Here is an 18,135-nt window from a genome sequence, read left to right as displayed (position 1 = left end):
GGAGCCAGCAGTGTGCGCTGGCACCCTTAGGCGTTCGGGCCTGTGAGCACCACGCACTTGGTGGTAATGGGCATGGGCTGGATGCCAGTGGGTGTGGCTCCCTGCCCAGCCCCTCACTAGCTGGAGGACCCTGGCAAGGTGCTTTAGTTCTCTGGGGCTTTGTTTCCCCTTCTATGAAACAGAGATCATACTAGAAGCCATGCTGTGGAGTCTGCTCTGAGAAAGAGAATGAGGAGCTAATATACAAAGAACACTGCAGGCGCCGGCAGGGCTGAAGAAATGGTAGCTGCTAGGATACTACTATTCAGGAAGAAGCTACCCAAGCAAGGCAAGTACCAGAATACTCTGCAGACCCCAGGGGATGTGCGGGCAAAACCCAAATAGAGGGTCTCCAGGCCCGTGCCCCCGATGCCTCTGCTGCTACTGCTCGGCATACCTGGCTTCTCTCTGTCCTCCACCCCACTGCTAGCCCTGCCCTGAAGGCCCTGGCTCTGGCAGGGCAGGCACCTTCATCTCAAGCTCATTCCCAGCCCTTGCTGAAGGCAGAGACTCAGCAGGCACAGAGAGGGTGATGCTTAAGCCTGTGCCCAGCTCAGGGACTTTCTGTATCTCATTCTTTTCCCCCATACCGGCTGCAAACAGCCCCACTGGGGACAAAGAAAATAGCAGGTTTGAGCACAGCTGAGAGATGCAAGCGACACACAAGCCGATCTTGCTGGGGTGACTCCTTTGGAGAGTACTGGACTAGGGTGGTGGGGTGTCTGAGGCATGCCAGGAAAGCACGCTGGGGGCTCTCCCTCATGGGTCAGGAGGAGGGACCGTACATGGGACCGTTCTAGACTTTTCCCCTCTAAGTCTCTAGGTTGTCAACCCCAGGTCTCTGCACTATGAGGACCAGACAGCTCTCAGCCTTGGAGGAAAGGTTTCTATTATGGCAATGGACTGAAGAACAAGGGCTCATTTTGCATGGGACTTCAGTGAGGGGCCAACGACTGTCCTGCCTTAGGCTGAAATGTCCCTGTCAGGCCCTCTCAGTGTCACCACGCATGCATGTGACCAAGCCAGGGGGCCAGGACAGGGAGGTGGGAAGAAGGATCAGGCTGGCAGGAAGTTCCCAAGGAGAGGCACAAATCACCCGAGGGCAGCCCCAGCTTCCTGCAGACCCGCACTGAGGAGGGCGGGCTCAGATCCGGGCCCCAGGGCCAAGGGAGGCTGAGCCAGCAGCCAAACCCGAAGCGCCCAGAGCCGCATCTGACTCAGCAGTACTGAGCAGCAGAGTCCCGGGTTTCCAGCAGGGACGCAATGGCCAGGATCTGGAACCAAAGGGAAGGGCGCAGAGAGGAAGTGGCAGCCACCTCTCACCTTCAGAGAGGAAGGAGCGCAGGCTCAAGGCCTGACCAGAACACCTCCGGGCTGGCAGAACGAAGGCATGGCACTTGAGCTCCCTGGACCTCTTAAATAGGGCTGGACAAAATAAACCCTCCGCCTCATAGAGTAGTTAAGAGGATTAAATCCTAGACAAACATCAGGTCCTCAATAAATAGGAGCTACCCTTCGTGGAGTAGCCACCTTCCCGGGGAAACTATAAAGGAATAAAGAAGGCATGGCCAGGGCCAAGGATTGGGTCAGACTGGCAGGGAAGCAAGGAGTATCAGAAGAGCATCCTCTCCTTCGCCAGGGTGTCCTAGGGGTCCTGCTTTCCCAGTGACCACGGCAAGGGGTGGGAAGCCACACTGGGGCTCTGACTGAGGACTCAGGCAGGTAGAGCCACAGTCGCTGAATCAGCTGGAAATATCCCCAGGTGGGGGGCATGGGCCCTGTGTCCCACCCACAGTGCTGCATGGGGCAGGGTTGTCCCTGGCAGTGTGGGGCTGGTGTGGGGTATGGCTGAGGCTGGAGGGTATCACCTATGGTGGACAGGGAGAGCTGTGGGTCTCCCTGTGTCCAGCCAGACCATGGGCTTCTGGAGGGAGGGGCTGACGGGGTGCCCAGCTTACAGGAACGCTCACTGACCATCAGTGGAATTGCACAGACAAGAGAAGCCATGGCCCTGCTCACCTTGGCCAGCACTGCCACAAACTTTTTCAGGGCCACCAGGCGCTGCCCTTCCAGGACCGGGAACCTGCCCACTTCTATCCGCAGGATGTAGTGCAGTGCAGATTCCAGGTCAGCCATGTAGATCTTGGAGCTGAGGACCCACAGGGAGATAGAGTGAGAAAGGAGTATTAACCATGGTGCAGGGGCTGCAAGGAGCATCCAGGGATAAAGGGAGAGAAGAGAAGGGCACTGCTGATGGTCACAGAGTCTTGTAAGTTACCACTGGCTTCTGCCGGAAATGTGCTGTGTGACCTTGGGTAAATTACCTAATTTCTCTGAGCCTCAATTCCTCATCTGTAAGATATGAATAATAACACACTGCTCACAGGTAAGTTGCTGAGAGGATCAAATAAAAGCACAAATGTAAAAAACTCTCAGCAGCTCCTGGCAGGGAGTAGGAGTTTTCTCTCTCCAGGCCCACAGCCAGCCCCTCCTGCAACTCACTAATCAGGCCAGCTCTGAGCCAAGATCACTAGACATAATCAGACCAGCAGGTTCATACACATGACTTGGCTCTGGAAAAACTGTGCCCTCTCTGAAAGACCAGGGTTTAGCTGCCCACCAAGGCTGGGAAATGGCGCCTGGGGGCAGGAGGGGAAGCAGGGCCTGTATTTCTTTCAGGGCTGATGTGCTCACAGCTGCCGGACCTCACGTCTCAGGTGGGCCCATCTCACACCTCTCCGCAGCCTTCAGGGAAGGGCCGGAGGCTCCATGCTGGCCCCAGGCCCATCATGCTGGGGTCCAGCCTCAGGGTTCTGATGGCAGGCGCCAGGAAAGTTGGGTGCCTCTTACCCTGTCTCTTGAGACCTGGGTTCTGGCCTCAGTTTGACCGTGAGCTAGTTCTGTGAGCTTGGGCAACTCAGTTGACTTTCCTGGGCCTCAGTCAGCTCAACTGTAAAACACATGACTTGCTCCTTCCCCCGCTACCTCCTGAGGTTGGAAAGAGCCAATAAGGTCAGCTGACGGGGTACGCACTGTGGCTGCCTATGCTCCCCCTCAGGGCAAGGTCTCCTCTGTGCTCCACTTTGGTGTCCTTGGGCCTCAGTTTACCTCTCCATTCCTGGGCCCTGCCTCCAGAAGTGGCCCCATGACTGAATGAGGTAACACAGGGAAGGTGCCAGCACAGAGCCTGGCACATACACCAGCCCAAGCTATTACAAGAACGTCAACGGTTTGCATAATTGTAATGATCGAATGATTACAATGATCATTCATAATGACGGAATGATCGTAATGATCACACCACTCCTCACTCTCTCTTTCCTTCTCCCTTGATCTACTAAAAGTCTCTCCATCTGGCACTTTCCACCCTTAAAGTCCCTCATGCTAGGATGCAAAATCCTTCTTGCAATCACCTTTCCCCCACTGTCTCGTGCATCCCCTTGTGAGGGGCACCATCCTGGCCAGCTCTGAGCTCCCTGGTCAGACATTTCCACCTAGTATGCAGCTGGTACCAGTGCAGGATGTCTACAGCTCTGTCTCACTGCCCAACCACAACAGAAAAGGCAAGGAGCCTCAGAGAAAAAAGCAGCGCTCTCATGCTTACAACTGTGGACACACACACAGGTGACCTGAAAAGGCAGTGAGCTCACTGACACCACAGGCATTCAACTGAGGTTGGGTGCCTTCCTAGAAGGGATGCCGTAGGGTCTGCACAAGCAGTGACTGCATCTGCCTGTACATACCTGCATCCACAGTGCCTAGCACGTAGTGAGTACTCAAAAATATTGACTGCAGAAATAATTGCTTGGGTGGGAAGTTGGTCTGGAAGCCTCAGAGAGTCCTTGCACGCAGATTCCCCATTTGTGAGCAGAGTTAAGCTGAAGGAGTGTGGGCGTGGAAGGTGTTCATTCCCTCATGAAGGATGGCTGCCAGTGCCAGCCAGCATTCCCCAGGCAGCCCCGGCCCCGCAGCAGACACCAGAGGGACTGCAGCTAAATGCTGCTCCCACACATCAAAGGCCCCTGAGCATGGCCAGCCCCCAGGGTGGGGGACAGCCTGGCTCAGAATGTACACACTAATCGTATGACAAGGAAGAAGAATGAGCAAGAGGGCATGGGTGTGAAGGTGTGGTAGTCTGTTATCAGAGGAGGGAGAAGATGTGAGGAGAACCAGGGGTGGCCTTACCGATCTGCAAATTTCCAAACAGTGGGAGCTATCTTGTTAGCAGTGGTTGGTGCAACTGTGGTCTGGGCAGCCTCCCTGGTGAGCCCAGAAAGTCTCTGCAGGTAAGCGGTATAGAAGGACCTGGATTCCATGAGCCTGTGAGGGCATAGAACCAGGGAGGAGAGGCAGTAAGTGCAGAGAACAAGATTAGAGCTAATCAATGTCAGAAGAGGAAGCAGGGTGGCTCATCAGACAGGAAGGTTTATTAAATATGTGAACGAGATTCCATCTTGTCCTCCGTGAGGCCAGAAGACGGCACCCAGGCCTCACTTTAACCTTTCTAATCACCGCACATGCTCTGGAAAGCCTCTTTGACACCAGCCTGATGTCAAACCTCAACTGGTAAGGCAATTGGGCCTGAGAATTCCCCCAGTGGCCCTCTGGCTCCAGGCAGGGCATGGATAGGCACGGGACAGCCCAGTGCCCACGGACAGGAACGGTGGGGTGTGACTCCCTTTCCCAAGGACCCCGAGGTTCAAAATGGCAGCTGCCCATCCATAAGCTCACCCTGAGGTACTGTGAGTGACATTACCCCTAAGAAGTCCAGGGAGTTTGATATGGGATTTTTTAAAAAAACAGGTAGCCACAGAATTCTCTACATCGTTTTACAGTCTTTTTGGTTTCTTTCTTTTTTCCGACAGGGAGGAGTCCTCCAGGACATGAGATACCTCCTGAGCACATATTCCCTCTCACCCACAGCCAGGGTCCCTGCAGAGAGAGACGCCGGGTCCAGCAGCAGCGTGAGGGCCGCCCCGGGGGAGGTGGCATGGGACGCACGGCTTCCTTCCACTCCACCGTCCTGGGTTTCTTGGTGAGCAGATGGCTCAGGAGGCAGCATCGTCACAAACAATTTTCCCCTCCACCAACTCCGAGACAGGAGACAATGCCTTCTCTCCCCACCAGCACTGGCACTTTCTGGGCCTGCCCGGAAAGCGAGTGCCTCCCTGTCCTTGGTGGCATTGCGCCTCCTGGGCCCTCTAGCAGGTGATCTGGGCCAGGGTGAGGCCGAGTGGCCACCCCGCCCGGCGCCATGTGGGTCAGCACCGAGGGTCCCGAGGAGCAGCTCACCAGGCACCACAGGCAAGCCTTGCCTCCCTGGCCCAATGTTCCTGCCTGCAGGGCCCTGGCTGACATCAATCATCTGCCCAGGGAGGGCACCAAGGCACCATCTGGTGCCACTAACGGGCCATTCAGCAGCGGGAGCCTGGCAGAGGGGCTGAGGCTGGCCTGATTGTTTTCTCTCGGCATTTTGGAACTGGCTATTGTCTGGCTGCTAATGAACTTTTCTGCAATTAGAAAACCAAAGGGAGGGAGGGTCAGGCATATTTGAGTGCTTGCCAGGCCTGTAGCCTGCCAATGAGTCTGCCTGCGAACAGAAGAGGGTGGGGAAGAGGGCCAGGGCTGTGGTGGGGACATAATGAGGGTGGAGGCGACACTGGGTGCGGGGGGCTGAGGCCTCTGAGGTCTCTGAGCTGCGGAGCAGGGTCAGCGTTTCAGACCCAGGCTCCTGATGGTGGAGGCGCTGGCCCCGCAGACAGCAGACTGCAGCGTCTCCTGCAGGGGGCTCTTCAGAAAGAACATGTTGGCCACTGTGAAAGGGCAGCCCCTCTGGGCAAGAAGGAAGGATGAGCACAGGGAGGGAGGAGAGGGGATGCCAGGAGACAGGATACTCACACGGGGATTCGGGAGACAGAGCCGTTCCGGAACAGCAGGTAGCAAGAGGGGAAGTCGGTGACACCAAACTTTCTCACCACATCGGCCTCTGTGTTCGGCACCCTGCGCACCGCCACGCCTTTGTGCTGGGACAGGTCCAGAGCCACCTGCAGGGACAGCAGGACATCTGGGGGCCAGGCCACCAGGTGGAGGGAGCCAGGGCTGGGTCCCAGCTTGGTGCCCTGTGAAGGCACCCAGATGGCAGCTGTGCTCCTTCCAGACTCTAAACTCGCAAAGAATGCACCACAGTGATGCACAAGAGATACTCGCTATCAACGGCAGCTAACCGGTAGGTAGCAAGTGCCAATCACCGCCCAGGAGAAGAGGCCTTGGAGCTGTGCACACCACACACGCTTTAATTTCCTACGACAGTCCCAACTGGGTAGCATTTTCTTTCTAATGAAAGCAATTTGTAAAAAGCATAATAAAATGTGGTTTCAGGTTAATTCTCGTTTGTTTTTTGCACTGAGCCAGCACGTTCTTGTCTTTAAGACCTTCACACCCCAAGACTGCTCTCTGATGTCCAGGATTCCCCAGGGCCTTCTCATAACATTTTTCTAAAGGGAAAATATCCCTTTAGAAATTACTGTTTGTTTGAAATATCAATTGTTGGGGGCAAGAGCAGTCTTTCTTATGGAAGCTTGAGGCACAGATGTTTAAAGAACTGTGATTTTACTGTGTTCAAATACATATGGTAACAAATTTCATGGGTAGGATACAAACAAAATAAACCTTTGGAATTGGGTAAACTTCTAAAGAGCAGGCTAACTCTGAGCCCAGTATGTGCAGTAGTCAGAGGGGCCCTTTGGTCAATGTGTATAGTTATAAGAAGATCTGAAAACGTTTCTTAACGTGGGGCTCTCTGAAGGCAACAAGAGGCCTTGTTGAGAATGACAATGTCCCCACATTAGAAATGGGAAGAGAAGTTCTGAGCATAATCGGACAGGCCATCTGCAAATGGCAGGCACAGGCTTCTGTTACCGATGTCTCACTCCTCACTATGGAGCAGGTGGTGCCCCCTAGCCTTTATTCTTATATTTATAAAGCTTCCTATCTAGACTCCAAATCAGAAAAATATACATCAGTCATCATTTTTTTCAGAAAGAAATAAGAGAAAGCACTAGCTAACCTGTATTGCATAGGTATTATGTAGTGTCCACACAGATTGCCTCATTTATCTTCAGAGAAACACTGAAATAGCAGCTATTCTCAGGAGACTAAGAGATGCAGCACCGTACACTACAGTTGCCTGCATTGGAATCCTGGCCCCGCTGCACCAAACCTCTCCCTGACCCAATTTCCTTACTTGCAAAATAATAATAACAATAATAATAATACCACCAACTTCAGGGGGGCTGTTCAGAGAACTGAAGGGGTTAATGTTATTAAAATGCTGTAACAATGACTAGCACATAGTAGGTACATAAGTGTTTACTTAAAAATAAAGCTCCCAGGCTGGGCGCGGTGGCTCATGCCTGTAATCCTAGCATTTTGGGAGGCCCAAGGCAGGCAGACCACAAGGTCAGGAGATCAAGACCATCCTCACCAACATGGTGAAACCCCGTCTCTACTAAAAATACAAAAAAATTAGCCTGGTGTGGTGGCGGGCGCCTGTAGTCCCAGCTACTCAGGAGGCTGAGGCAGGAGAATGGCATGAACCCAGGAGGCGGAGCTTGCAGTAAGCCAAGATTGCACCACTGCACTCCAGCCTGGGCGACAGAGCAAGACTCCATCTCAAAATAATAATAATAAAAATGAAGCTCCTGGTTGGCCGCAGTGGCTCACGTCTGTAATCCCAGCACTATGGGAGGCCAAGGTGGGCAGATCTCCTGAGGTCAGGAGTTTGAGACCAGCCTGACCAAAATGGTGAAACTCCGTCTCTACTGAAAATACAAAATTAGCCAGGCATGGTGGCGCATGCCTGTAATCCCAGCTACTTGGGAGGCTGAGGAAGGAGAAACGCTTGAACCTGGGAGGTGGAGGTTGCAGTGAGCCAAGACAGTGCCATTGCACTCCAGCCTGGGCAACAAGAGTGAAACTCCGCCTCAAAAAAAATCAAAATAAATAAATAAATAAATGTAACGCTCCTATCTTGTAGCTGGAGAAACTGAGGCTTAGAAGTGAAACCATGCCTCCAGATCACACAGCTTGCATATGCCTGAATTGTGCTACAAATCCCAGCTTAGTGTGGCTCCAGAACCTGGTCCCGTAGCCACTGGTCCCACGCTGAGCACCCCTGCATGGGCATGGGGCACTTGGCTCCAACCACTGGGACCCCAGCCCCTTGGTACTCAAGGGACTGTGGTGGGAGGGGAGGGAGAAGACCTGATTCCAATCACCATTTATCACCTCTACGTAACAGGCATGACCCCGGGCATGAACTGGGACCCCAGAGGGTCAGGCACTCCTTCAGCCAAGCTGTCTTTCCCCTCCCCAACCCCTGTGCCTCCTCTCTCAGGGCTGAGAGGCCTGGAGACAGCATCTGGCTTCAGCTCAGACTCTCAGCTGTGCTTGTTGAGTTTCAGCAGGAAAATCACTCAGGCCGACAGTACAGTTTAATTTCATGCCTACTCTCATGCCTGTCTCCCTGCACTGACTTGGAGCATCTCCCGTGCACTGGCACGTCCCACCTTTGCAGCTGGGAAAAGCTCACAATTGGTCTATGGAGAAGTCCATGAACCAATGGCAGAATGGTGAGCTCTCTGCATTAGGCAAGGGGAATGGATCTTTATAAAGCACCTACTATGTGTCAGCTGCAATCCAGGCCCTTTACATAAACTGCTGCATTTGACTTTCCCAACAATACTATGGAGAAACGTAATCATCCCTGCTTTCTAGACAGGGCACTGCAGCTGGAAGCACCGGGGAGCTGGCTCATGGACGCCCCATATGAGACAGAGCGGCACCTGGGTAAAGGACCCCATTTCCTCCAGTGGGGCTAGGGCGTCCCTAATGTTCCCTCCCTCCCAAATATTTCACTCCAGTCCCATGGAGTGGAACACTGTGGAAACAACATTGGCTTTGGAGCCAGACGGACCTGGTTCAAAGCCCTCTTCTACCAACTTACTAGCTGTGTGATCTTGGGCATGCTATTTGATCACCTTTATTAATTTTGGGGATTAGCAGCTACGTGTGTCAGCAATCTGATCCAATGCTCAATAACGGCAGGTGTTATATTTGATTTCCGTGAAGGAGATAAGAATAAACAGAAAGGTTTTTAAATGCAAAGGTCCAGCTCCTGCACTTCCCATGGCTCCCAGCAGGGGTCAGGCCAATGCCAGGCTAAAAGACCCAGGGAGCCAAGACCCTATAATTGGCAGGAAAACCCCTGCTCCCAAACTGGGGCTCTCTCTCCATGGCTATCCAGGAATTGCAGGGAACTTCAGGGCAGCTCACCTCTCTACCCAGGTAGGAGCCTCCCTTTTCAAAGATCAGGGCCAGGTACTCTTCGTTATTTCTCGCAAAGAATCCATCAATCTCCTCCAGCCTGCAAGAGACAACTCTGGCAGTCACTCTGCACAGCCAGGAGAAATAAGACAAAACTACTGGCAACGTCAGGCGCTGGTGATGCAGTGCTGCAGGTACGGCCATCCCGCCCTCCTCCACTTCCACACAGGGCCCTCCAAGGGAGTCAACCAAACCTTTAGTCTCAAAGGATGTTGCTCTTGTTATCTAACCCTGGCTCTTCATCTGACCTACCTTGGGTGCTTGGTTTTGTTTCTGCTTCCTGTCTCTTTCAAGAGTCAGGAGTGGGCTGAGTGCGGTGGCTCATCTCTGTAATCCCAACACTTTGGGAGGCTGAGGCGGGCGGATCACCTGAGGTCTGGAGTTCAAGACCAGCCTGGCCAACACGGTGAAGGCCTGTCTCTACTAAAAATACAAAATTTAGCCGGGTGTGGTGGCAGGCACCTGTAATCCCAGCTGAGGCAGGAGAATCACTTGAACGCTGGGAGTGGAGGCTGCAGTGAGCTGAGATCGCGCCATTGCACTCCAGCCTGGGATACAAGAGCAAAACTCCGTCTCCAAAAAACAAACAAATAAAAAGAGTCGGGAGTGGGTAGGAGGCCGTGTGGGAAGGGGGACTGGGAAGGGCTGCTTTGAGACCAGCTGTCTCCATGTGCTGGGGCAGGCCCAGGCTGACTGGAAGTGGTTTTTATTGGTCCCCTGAGAGCTGGGGGCATTAGAATCCAACAGCTGTAAGTCTGGAACTGTGACAAGTCACGACCAAGGGGGAGATGTGCTCTTTTCTCCCTAGAGTAGGCATTAAAAAGGAATGAAAGAATCAGAAAGCCTTGGGTTCAGGAGACCTTAGAAGCCATCTATATCTCTAACCCAATCTCCTTATTTTAAGATGAGGAAACTGAGGCACAGTTTCCAAAACAAAACAAAAACATATCTAAAACAAAACAAAACAAAACAAACAAAAACATGGCATTGATGCTGGAGCCCTGCCAGTGACAGTCCAAATGGATATGCTAGACAGCTGAGGGCCAGAGTGCACCCCACTGGGGTGGAGGAAAAGAGGTGTTGAGCCTTTAGGGTGGCATCAGGTGGCCAGCCTCTCAGACCTCTTCCCTGGATCTTCCCTAGGCTGGCAGAAGAGCACAACCTACATGGGGGCCAGTACCCCTTTCCCACTCCCACCCTCAGACTTCAGAAGAGGCAGCTCACCTTTCATCACACATCTCTATCTGCTTCCTAAAGTTCTTTAAAAGGATTGCTTTGGGCTGGGTGCAGTGGCTCATGCCTGTAATCCCAGTATTTTGGGAGGCCAAGGCAGGCAGATTGCCTGAGCTGAGGAGTTTGAGACCACCCTGGGCAACATGGTGAAACCCCATCTCTACTGAAAATACAAAAAATTAGCCAGGCTTCGTGGCAGGCGCCTGTAGTCCCAGCTACTCGGGAGGCTGAGGCAGCAGAATCACTTGAACACAGGAGGTGGAGGTTGCAGTGAGCCGAGATCGTGCTGCTGCACTCCTAGCCTGGGCAACAGAGCAAGATTCTGTCTTCCAAAAAAAAAGAAAAAAGAAAAAGGATCACTTTGAAAGACCTTGACGTGTTTGCTTGATCTGTTGATTTTGAGATACCCCAGAGCTGAAAATGTGCCATGAGGATGTACGGGTGTGTGTGTGTAAGGAGGGAGACGGAGACACAGTCATTGAGAAATGGAAGAAGCAAGGACCAGGGCACAGGCTGATATGGGTGTTTTCTGGAGAGACAGGGTCTGGCTGTGGAACCCCAAACCACATAAAGACTATGCTGCATCCAGGGTCCCCTGGAGGCCCTCTGGAGGATGGAAAATTGGGAAAGATGACAAAGGAGTTATTGTGAGTTGGATTCAACCCCAACTGACACTTCGAAACACAATCTCTCAGCAGGGCCATGTCTCTGAGAGCACCTGCACACAAACTTTTAAGAGAGCCTCTGTGAAGCAACAGCGGCCTTGTGAGGCCTTCTTAGCACCTGGGGCCTCCACTGTGTACAAGGCTGGGCTCCCTCTAGCAGCCCCTGCTGGTACATGGATTTGTTCTTTCTTGGCAAGAGTCCTCCGAGGTGGGCATTATCCTATCTTGAGTTCTGATCCAGAACTGGGGGGCCTAGTGTTTTAATCTAGCTGCCTCCTTTGGGAGAGTATGGGCAAGACCCCACGCACCTTACTGTCTTCATTTTTCTGGAAAAGAGGCAAGCTGGGAAGCTTGCCTGGTCGACAGATACAGAGCACGGGCCACTGCACCTGATGCTCTGCCGTACAGAGAGCCAGGGGCCACCCCCATGCCCCAGGCATGACCACCTTCTCTCCACCTCCCCGCCATTTCCCTCGAAATACATTTCCTCCTCATGCCATTCTCACTTTCAGTGGCCTTCCTGGGGGCAGAGCATGTGAAATCCTGCTGCATCCCCCAAACATTTTGAGGGCAGGTGGCAAGAAACAGCAGCAGGCACAACCTGGAGAAGCCCCATCCATCTTTTCCTTCCCACCTGGTGGGATGGACCCTTGCACCCATCAGTCAGCCCCAGGAAAACAGCGCTCTTCAGCAGGACCTCCGCGATAGGAAGCCCACCACCAGCCATCAGCTGCCACTTGGTTCTGGAGTAGCTCCAGCAGACTGGGGTGTGAGCCGCACAGGCAAAGGCAGCAAGGAGAATAAACTGGGGTCCCCGCCCTGCTGTTCCCACCGCCCTCTCACTCCCAGGCCTGGGATCCTGGCCCACAATGCACTAAGCCTGCCCCAGCCCAAAGTACTTGGCAGGCTCCAGTGGGGGACAGGCTGGGGGCCACGTGTCATGATGGGACTCCAGGGCATCAATGAGCCTCTCCCGCAGCGCCTGCACGTCAGCACCAGCCACTGTAAATGAAAACAGGCATGAGCGGGGTGTCAGGACAGCAGAGCTGCTTCCACAGCACACTGGCCACCTTCATTCCCAGAAACAAAGGGCTGAGGGCATAGCCAGCTCTGAGACAGATGAGGCGTGAGTCCTTCCCGTGCTAGAAGAATGGGGCTTCAGGGGTCCTCCTGTAGCCCCAAGTAGTGCAAAGACACCCATCCCTCAAACAGGAAAGAATCCTTCAGAACTGGGAGCCATCAGGACTTTCCCCAAGGGCTTTGGTCTGCTCTCTGGGTGCCAAGCCCACTGTGAGAGGAGAGCTCTTCTGGGAACATGGTGCCCCTGCCCCGACCCTAAGGCCCTGGATACATCCAACCTGAAGGGCTTCTTCAACTTACCTTTCCCTAAGGCTGACTGGGAGGACAGTTTTGGGAAGACACAAGTTAGGCTTCCCGTGGGGACCACCTCACCCTCAACCCCGCCGACTGCCAGGGCTTTCTCCACCCCAATAGAAACCCAGGCGAAGAGGGAGGTTGGGGGAGGAAGATGCTAACAGGACAACCAGAGCCGGGCACCCACCTGGAAATACTGCTCCCGAGCCGTTCTTGGAAAAGGCCTTGAAGAACTGGAAGCAAATACACAGGTTGGCGTCAGTGACAGATAGTGGCCAAGAGTGCAGCCACGCAGGCCTGCTCTGAAAATCTACCTACTTATTCAATGCAGTGGCTGGGCAAATCACTTAATGTTGTTGAGCCTGTTTCTTTCTTCTTTTTTCTTTCTTTCTTTCTGTTTTTTTTTTTTTTTTGAGACAGCGTCTCGCTCTGTCGCTCAGGCTGGAGTGCAGTGGCACGATCTCAGCTCACTGCAAGCTCTGCCTCCCAGGTTCGAGGGACTCTCCTGCCTCAGCTTCCCAAGTAGCTGAGACTACAGGCGCCCGCCACCATGCCCGACTAATTTTTTTGTGTGTATTTTTAGTAGAGATGGGGTTTCACCGTGTTGGCAAGGCTGATCTCAAACTCCTGACCTGTGATCCGCCCACCTCAGCCTCCCAAAGTGTCGGGATTACAGGCACCCGGCCGAGCCTGTTTCTTCATCTATAAAACGATGAGTTGGGGGGGAGTTGGGGGGAGGTTGCTCTAGGAGCTGGATACTGGCTCCCTCCCGTTACCCTCCCACACCCCTCGGAAGCATCCACGGATCCTGTGGGCAGCAGTTCATACACTTTCCTCCTCGAGGGCCATTTCTATGCAGCACAGTACCTAGCATGTAATTACTGACAACTATTTATCGAATGGATGAGTGATGAAGTACCATTGCTGTTTTCCTTTGCAGACACATCTGAAAACATGAAGTGCAGGCACTTCCTACGTCCCTTGGGAAATGTCAGCTTGCTTCCGTGTCAATGTGCCCTTGTTCCTTACTTGGGAAAAGGGGCTTACAGGCTGTTGCCTCTGTCCACTGAGAAGTCCCAGCCCAGCACAGCAGACACAATCAAGGAAGGGGTCTCCAGAACACGTCCTCTTGAAGGAGGGACCTGAGTCCCTGGGGAAACATGCCTTGCTACAGACTAGCTGATTTAACTCATCACTTTGTCCTCTTTTCCCATGTACATGACACCCCAAGCCTAGTCTGTCACCTCCTTGGGGCACGAGGACAGACAGAACAGAGCCTGACTCCTGGCAATCTGGGCTTCTGCCCAGGCGGCAAGACAGCTGCCAAGGCTTTTGCCTGTGCTCTTCCGATTCAGGAGGGAACACAGTTGAGTTGTCCTGGAAGCCGGCCACCGAACTGCCAAGGGGAGAGCCTGCAGGCTGGGAAGAGGCTTCTTCCTGTGGGACTCTAGCCTCGGGGCCACTTTTCACTACCTTGGACTTCTGCCTCCAACAGCCAAACACTGGTTTCCTTCTCCCTCCTTGGGATAGAGCTGTTTGGCCTTATCCCAAGTTGGCAGCTGAGAACAGGCCCCGGGCTCTGGCAGACCTGGTTCAAGGACTGGTTCTGCTTTGCTCTTGCTGTGTGACCTTGGGCAACGCATCAACTGCTCCGAACCTTCATGTTCTCATCTTTGAAATGAGGATGACGCCATCTACCTTGAAGACTCGTGAGGATTCCATGACCATACACCTAAAGTGCTTAGCACGGTACCTAGTGCATACCTCAAGGAACCGGTAAATGTTAACGGCACCATCGTCACCCACCACCAGCATCCCCCTCCCTCCTTCATACCTTTTAAACACTAGGAACCATGATCAGCTAGGACTTGTTTGTTACAGACATTTGTAGGCAGAAAATCTGGAAGCCACCTGCTACCCTCTCCCACATGAGGAACAAAGGCTGCAGAGAAGCCACTTGTCTCTCCCCATCTGCAAGCTTCTGCTCCCTGTGACCTCCCCCGGGCGCTTACTCCTGCTCACTGCTTTACTCTCTCTTTTCAAAACATTAATATAAACTTTTATTGTGGATGAAAACCATCCACTTATACATACCACATGTATTTAAATAGTGTTCTTTACAGTTATTTAATTTTATTGGCCTATTAAAATTATGTTATCCTAATACTTAAGAAAATGATCATAAATTTCCTTGATTATGAGATCATATTGATAACGTAAGTTACGGCATTTATGGACTGACACTTTTTCATGAACAAAATTGGAGATACATCTATTTGGGGTTTGGTTTGCAGACAAATAATAAACCAGGTCAGGTGCAGTGGCTCGCACCTGTAATCCCAGCACTTTGGGAGACCTAGGAGGGAGGATCACTTGAACCCTAGGCAACACAGTGATGCCCCATCTCTACAAAAAGTTAAAAATTAAAAATAAATAAAATTTAAAAACAGAAAAGAAACCTGAGGGTGATGTTGCGCTGCAGTTATTCATGGTGATGGTGCTCTTGTTTATTTACAGACAGGTTACACTTTGACTGGTTTCTACACATACGAGAACGACATTGACATCATGAAGCCTTGAACTGGGTGGCTTTCCCACAGATACAGCTGTTATTTTTACCTCTGAAAAGTAATATGGTCATTTTTTGTCATCAATCATCAGGTCACCCGCATCTGAGCAGGTACCCATATTAAAAGGGGCTTGCATTACTTCTATCAAAAGGCAGCCTCTCCAGGCCAGGTGCCATGGCTCATGCCTGTAATCCCAGCGTTTTGGGAGGTTGAGGTGGGCGGATCACTTGAGGTCAGGAGTTTGAGACCAGCTTGGCCAACAGGGTAAAACCCCGTCTCTACTAAAAATATAAAAATTAGCCAAATGTGGTGACATGCACCTGTATCCCAGCTACTCAGGAGGCTGAGGCAGAATTGCTTGAACCTGGGAGGTGGAGGTTACAGCGAGCCAAGATCACGCCACTGCACTCCAGCCCGGGCGACAAAGACAGACTCTGTCTCAAAAAATAAAAAAATTTTAAAAAGGCAACCCCTCAAGATCCCAGCAGCCACAAGCAGCTTGGAGTCTGACCAGGAACCTCGGTCAGCCAGAGTGGCCCAGGGGGATGCAGGGACCCCAAGAGCCTCTCCCCAGGATGCAGGCTGAAGGGAAGGCCCTGCTGCACCTCAGCTGTTCCCTTCTGTCCTCAGAAGCTTCGCACCCACCTCCCAGGCCAATGTCTCCTCCCACTTCTGGCTCCCACGCCTCACGCTCTTCAGGAACTTCTTCCTAGCCATCTCTCATCATTCCTCTTTTCTACTACAGCCCCCCAACTAGGCCTACAGATAGATTTCAATCCTTCTAGTCTAACCTTAAAAAAGGAAAGGGTGGGAAGGGAAGGAGGACGGGGATGAAGAGAGGCCCTCCTTCCTTCTCAAGTGACCGCATTTCCTTCCCGTGTCCCCATGCTGCCGACGTTCCTGGAACAGCGTCTGCCCTTGCTCCTCAGACTGCTCTCTCGCCATCCCCACAACCCTCAGCTGAAGCTGTTCTAGGGAAGCTCCGTGGTGACCTTCTCTTCAGCCACTCCAGTGATCTCTCCCTGCCCTCCTGGCCTCTCTGCGGTACAGATGTTATTACTGCCTGCTTTGTCTTCCCATGGCGAGCATCTGTCATCTTCTGCGCCACATTTTGTGGTTGCTCTCCTTTGTTGCCTTCACATTGCCACCCTCCCCTGGTTGGCTTGACACGGACCAGCCCTACTTGGCCCCCTTGCCCTGGTCCTAGCTTCACTTTCGACTGCTCTCCTGTGCCCACTGCCCACCCCCATCTCCTACCCCGGTCTCTCCTACAGACACACGTCAGGTCCTGACACTCTTCTGTTTAAAAAGCTATTGAAGGCACTGTCACAAAGAAGTTGCTCAATCTTGCTTCTAAATGATGAGTGGATAAAGGGATCAATGAACAAACCTATCATTTCTTCCTTGCCAAAGCCAATGACTTTGTCCAAATGATTTGCCATCTAAACCCTCTGCATCTCAGCCTTCACCTGTCCTAGACTCCTGGTTCTTCCTGGTGGCCTCCACTCAGGTGTCAGGATACAGCCCCTCCCCTACCATCCCCAAGACTGAGTCACCCCTCTCCCAACCTGCTTTGCCACCTGTGTTTACCTCACCCAGCAACCGGTCCTCCTCCCTACCACCCACACCATCCCCCTCTTCAAAAACCCATCACCCAGTTAGCTGACAAGTCCTATGAATTTGACCTCTGTGTTACCTCTTCAAAAGTCCTCTCCTTCTCCACCTGCCTTGTCTAGACCAGGCCCGACAGATGATGATGTATTTTTGGGTCACTGCATCAGTCCCCACCTTTCATGCTCTCAGAAGTTTTAGTATGCTCAATCTTCTCATACTCCAGCTATCTTCCTCACTGCTACTAAGGTTAGTTTTCTAAGGCACAGTTCTGGTCTCAACATTTTGCTCCTCCTCAAATCTCTTCCATGACTCCCCACTGTCAATGAATAATGTCCAAACTCACTGCATTCAAGGACTTCCAGGCTCCAAACCCAAGCTCACCTCACATTGCCCTCCATTCCACTGCCTCCATTCCATTGCCACTCCAGCTGCAATGAACTTCAACCTGAATCCACCACTCACCCATGCACCCACCTTTGACCAGGAAGCAGGACGACATTTTATTTATCTCTGCAAGCTCCACAGTGTCTGGCATCTCTCAACAGACATCTGTTCGGCTGAACAGAGAATCTCTGCCCTTTGACCATGCTGGAAGCTCATGTGGAAATCAAGTCAGGGCACATTTTTGTCCTCTGATCAAAATGTATCCTTATTAAGTCAACCATTGGGGCATGTGCCCTGCCCAAGGGAAACCACCACAGCTCCCTGGAAGCAGGCAATTAAGACTTCGGGAGCGTGTTGCTTTTCTCCAGGAGCAGTCAGCACCCATCCCTTTTCTTTCATCACTTTACACAGGAGCTTCTGGAAGACCTCCAGCTGCTCCCTAATGGCAGAAAACCAGGCAACACCAGGCTGGTCTTCACGAAACTATGGAGTGACCGCTTTCTTGGGGCCAAAAGAGCTCAAGAGAAAGCACACTTCCCAGAGGTGACACTGATGGCATTCAATTCCGGCTTTTATAATGTTTTAAGGAAAATGGTCCAGCCTCCAGGTATTTTATAGTAAGCCCATGAGGATCCATTACCTTAACCACTTCCAACACCATGGATTATCCATGGAAAAGACCCCAAAAACAGCAGCTGACTGCTGAGAAAGGGGCCCACCTCCTTTTTCCAAAGAGAGACAGGAGACATCCTGGAGTCCTGTCTTCCTCCCTGACATCTCACCTTCTAGCAAAAGCCACAGAAGGTAACAGCCCAGACTCTGTACTCTCACAGGGCGTCCCTGCTTCCAAACCTGTATTCAAGGACCTGCCA

At 52.4% G+C, this 18,135-nt stretch overlaps 1 protein-coding gene across 2 annotated transcripts in view; it reads right to left on the bottom strand.

The window, feature by feature from the left end:
• Nucleotides 1-18,135, bottom strand: part of QSOX1 (quiescin sulfhydryl oxidase 1) — a 43,612-nt gene that overhangs the window by 9,766 nt on the left and 15,711 nt on the right. For both annotated transcript variants that reach the window (XM_055255037.2, XM_063627482.1), the window contains 6 exons: nt 12,883-12,928; nt 12,221-12,323; nt 9,373-9,463; nt 5,938-6,083; nt 4,225-4,359; nt 2,059-2,188 (listed from right to left, as the gene is read on the bottom strand). In XM_055255037.2, the coding sequence (XP_055111012.1) occupies nt 2,059-2,188; nt 4,225-4,359; nt 5,938-6,083; nt 9,373-9,463; nt 12,221-12,323; nt 12,883-12,928 (651 nt within the window). The remainder of the gene's footprint in view (nt 1-2,058; nt 2,189-4,224; nt 4,360-5,937; nt 6,084-9,372; nt 9,464-12,220; nt 12,324-12,882; nt 12,929-18,135) is intronic.

The sequence above is a fragment of the Symphalangus syndactylus genome, chromosome 12 (assembly GCF_028878055.3).
Source record: "Symphalangus syndactylus isolate Jambi chromosome 12, NHGRI_mSymSyn1-v2.1_pri, whole genome shotgun sequence".
Lineage (NCBI taxonomy): Eukaryota > Metazoa > Chordata > Mammalia > Primates > Hylobatidae > Symphalangus > Symphalangus syndactylus.
This window is presented reverse-complemented; position numbering and strand designations above follow the sequence as displayed.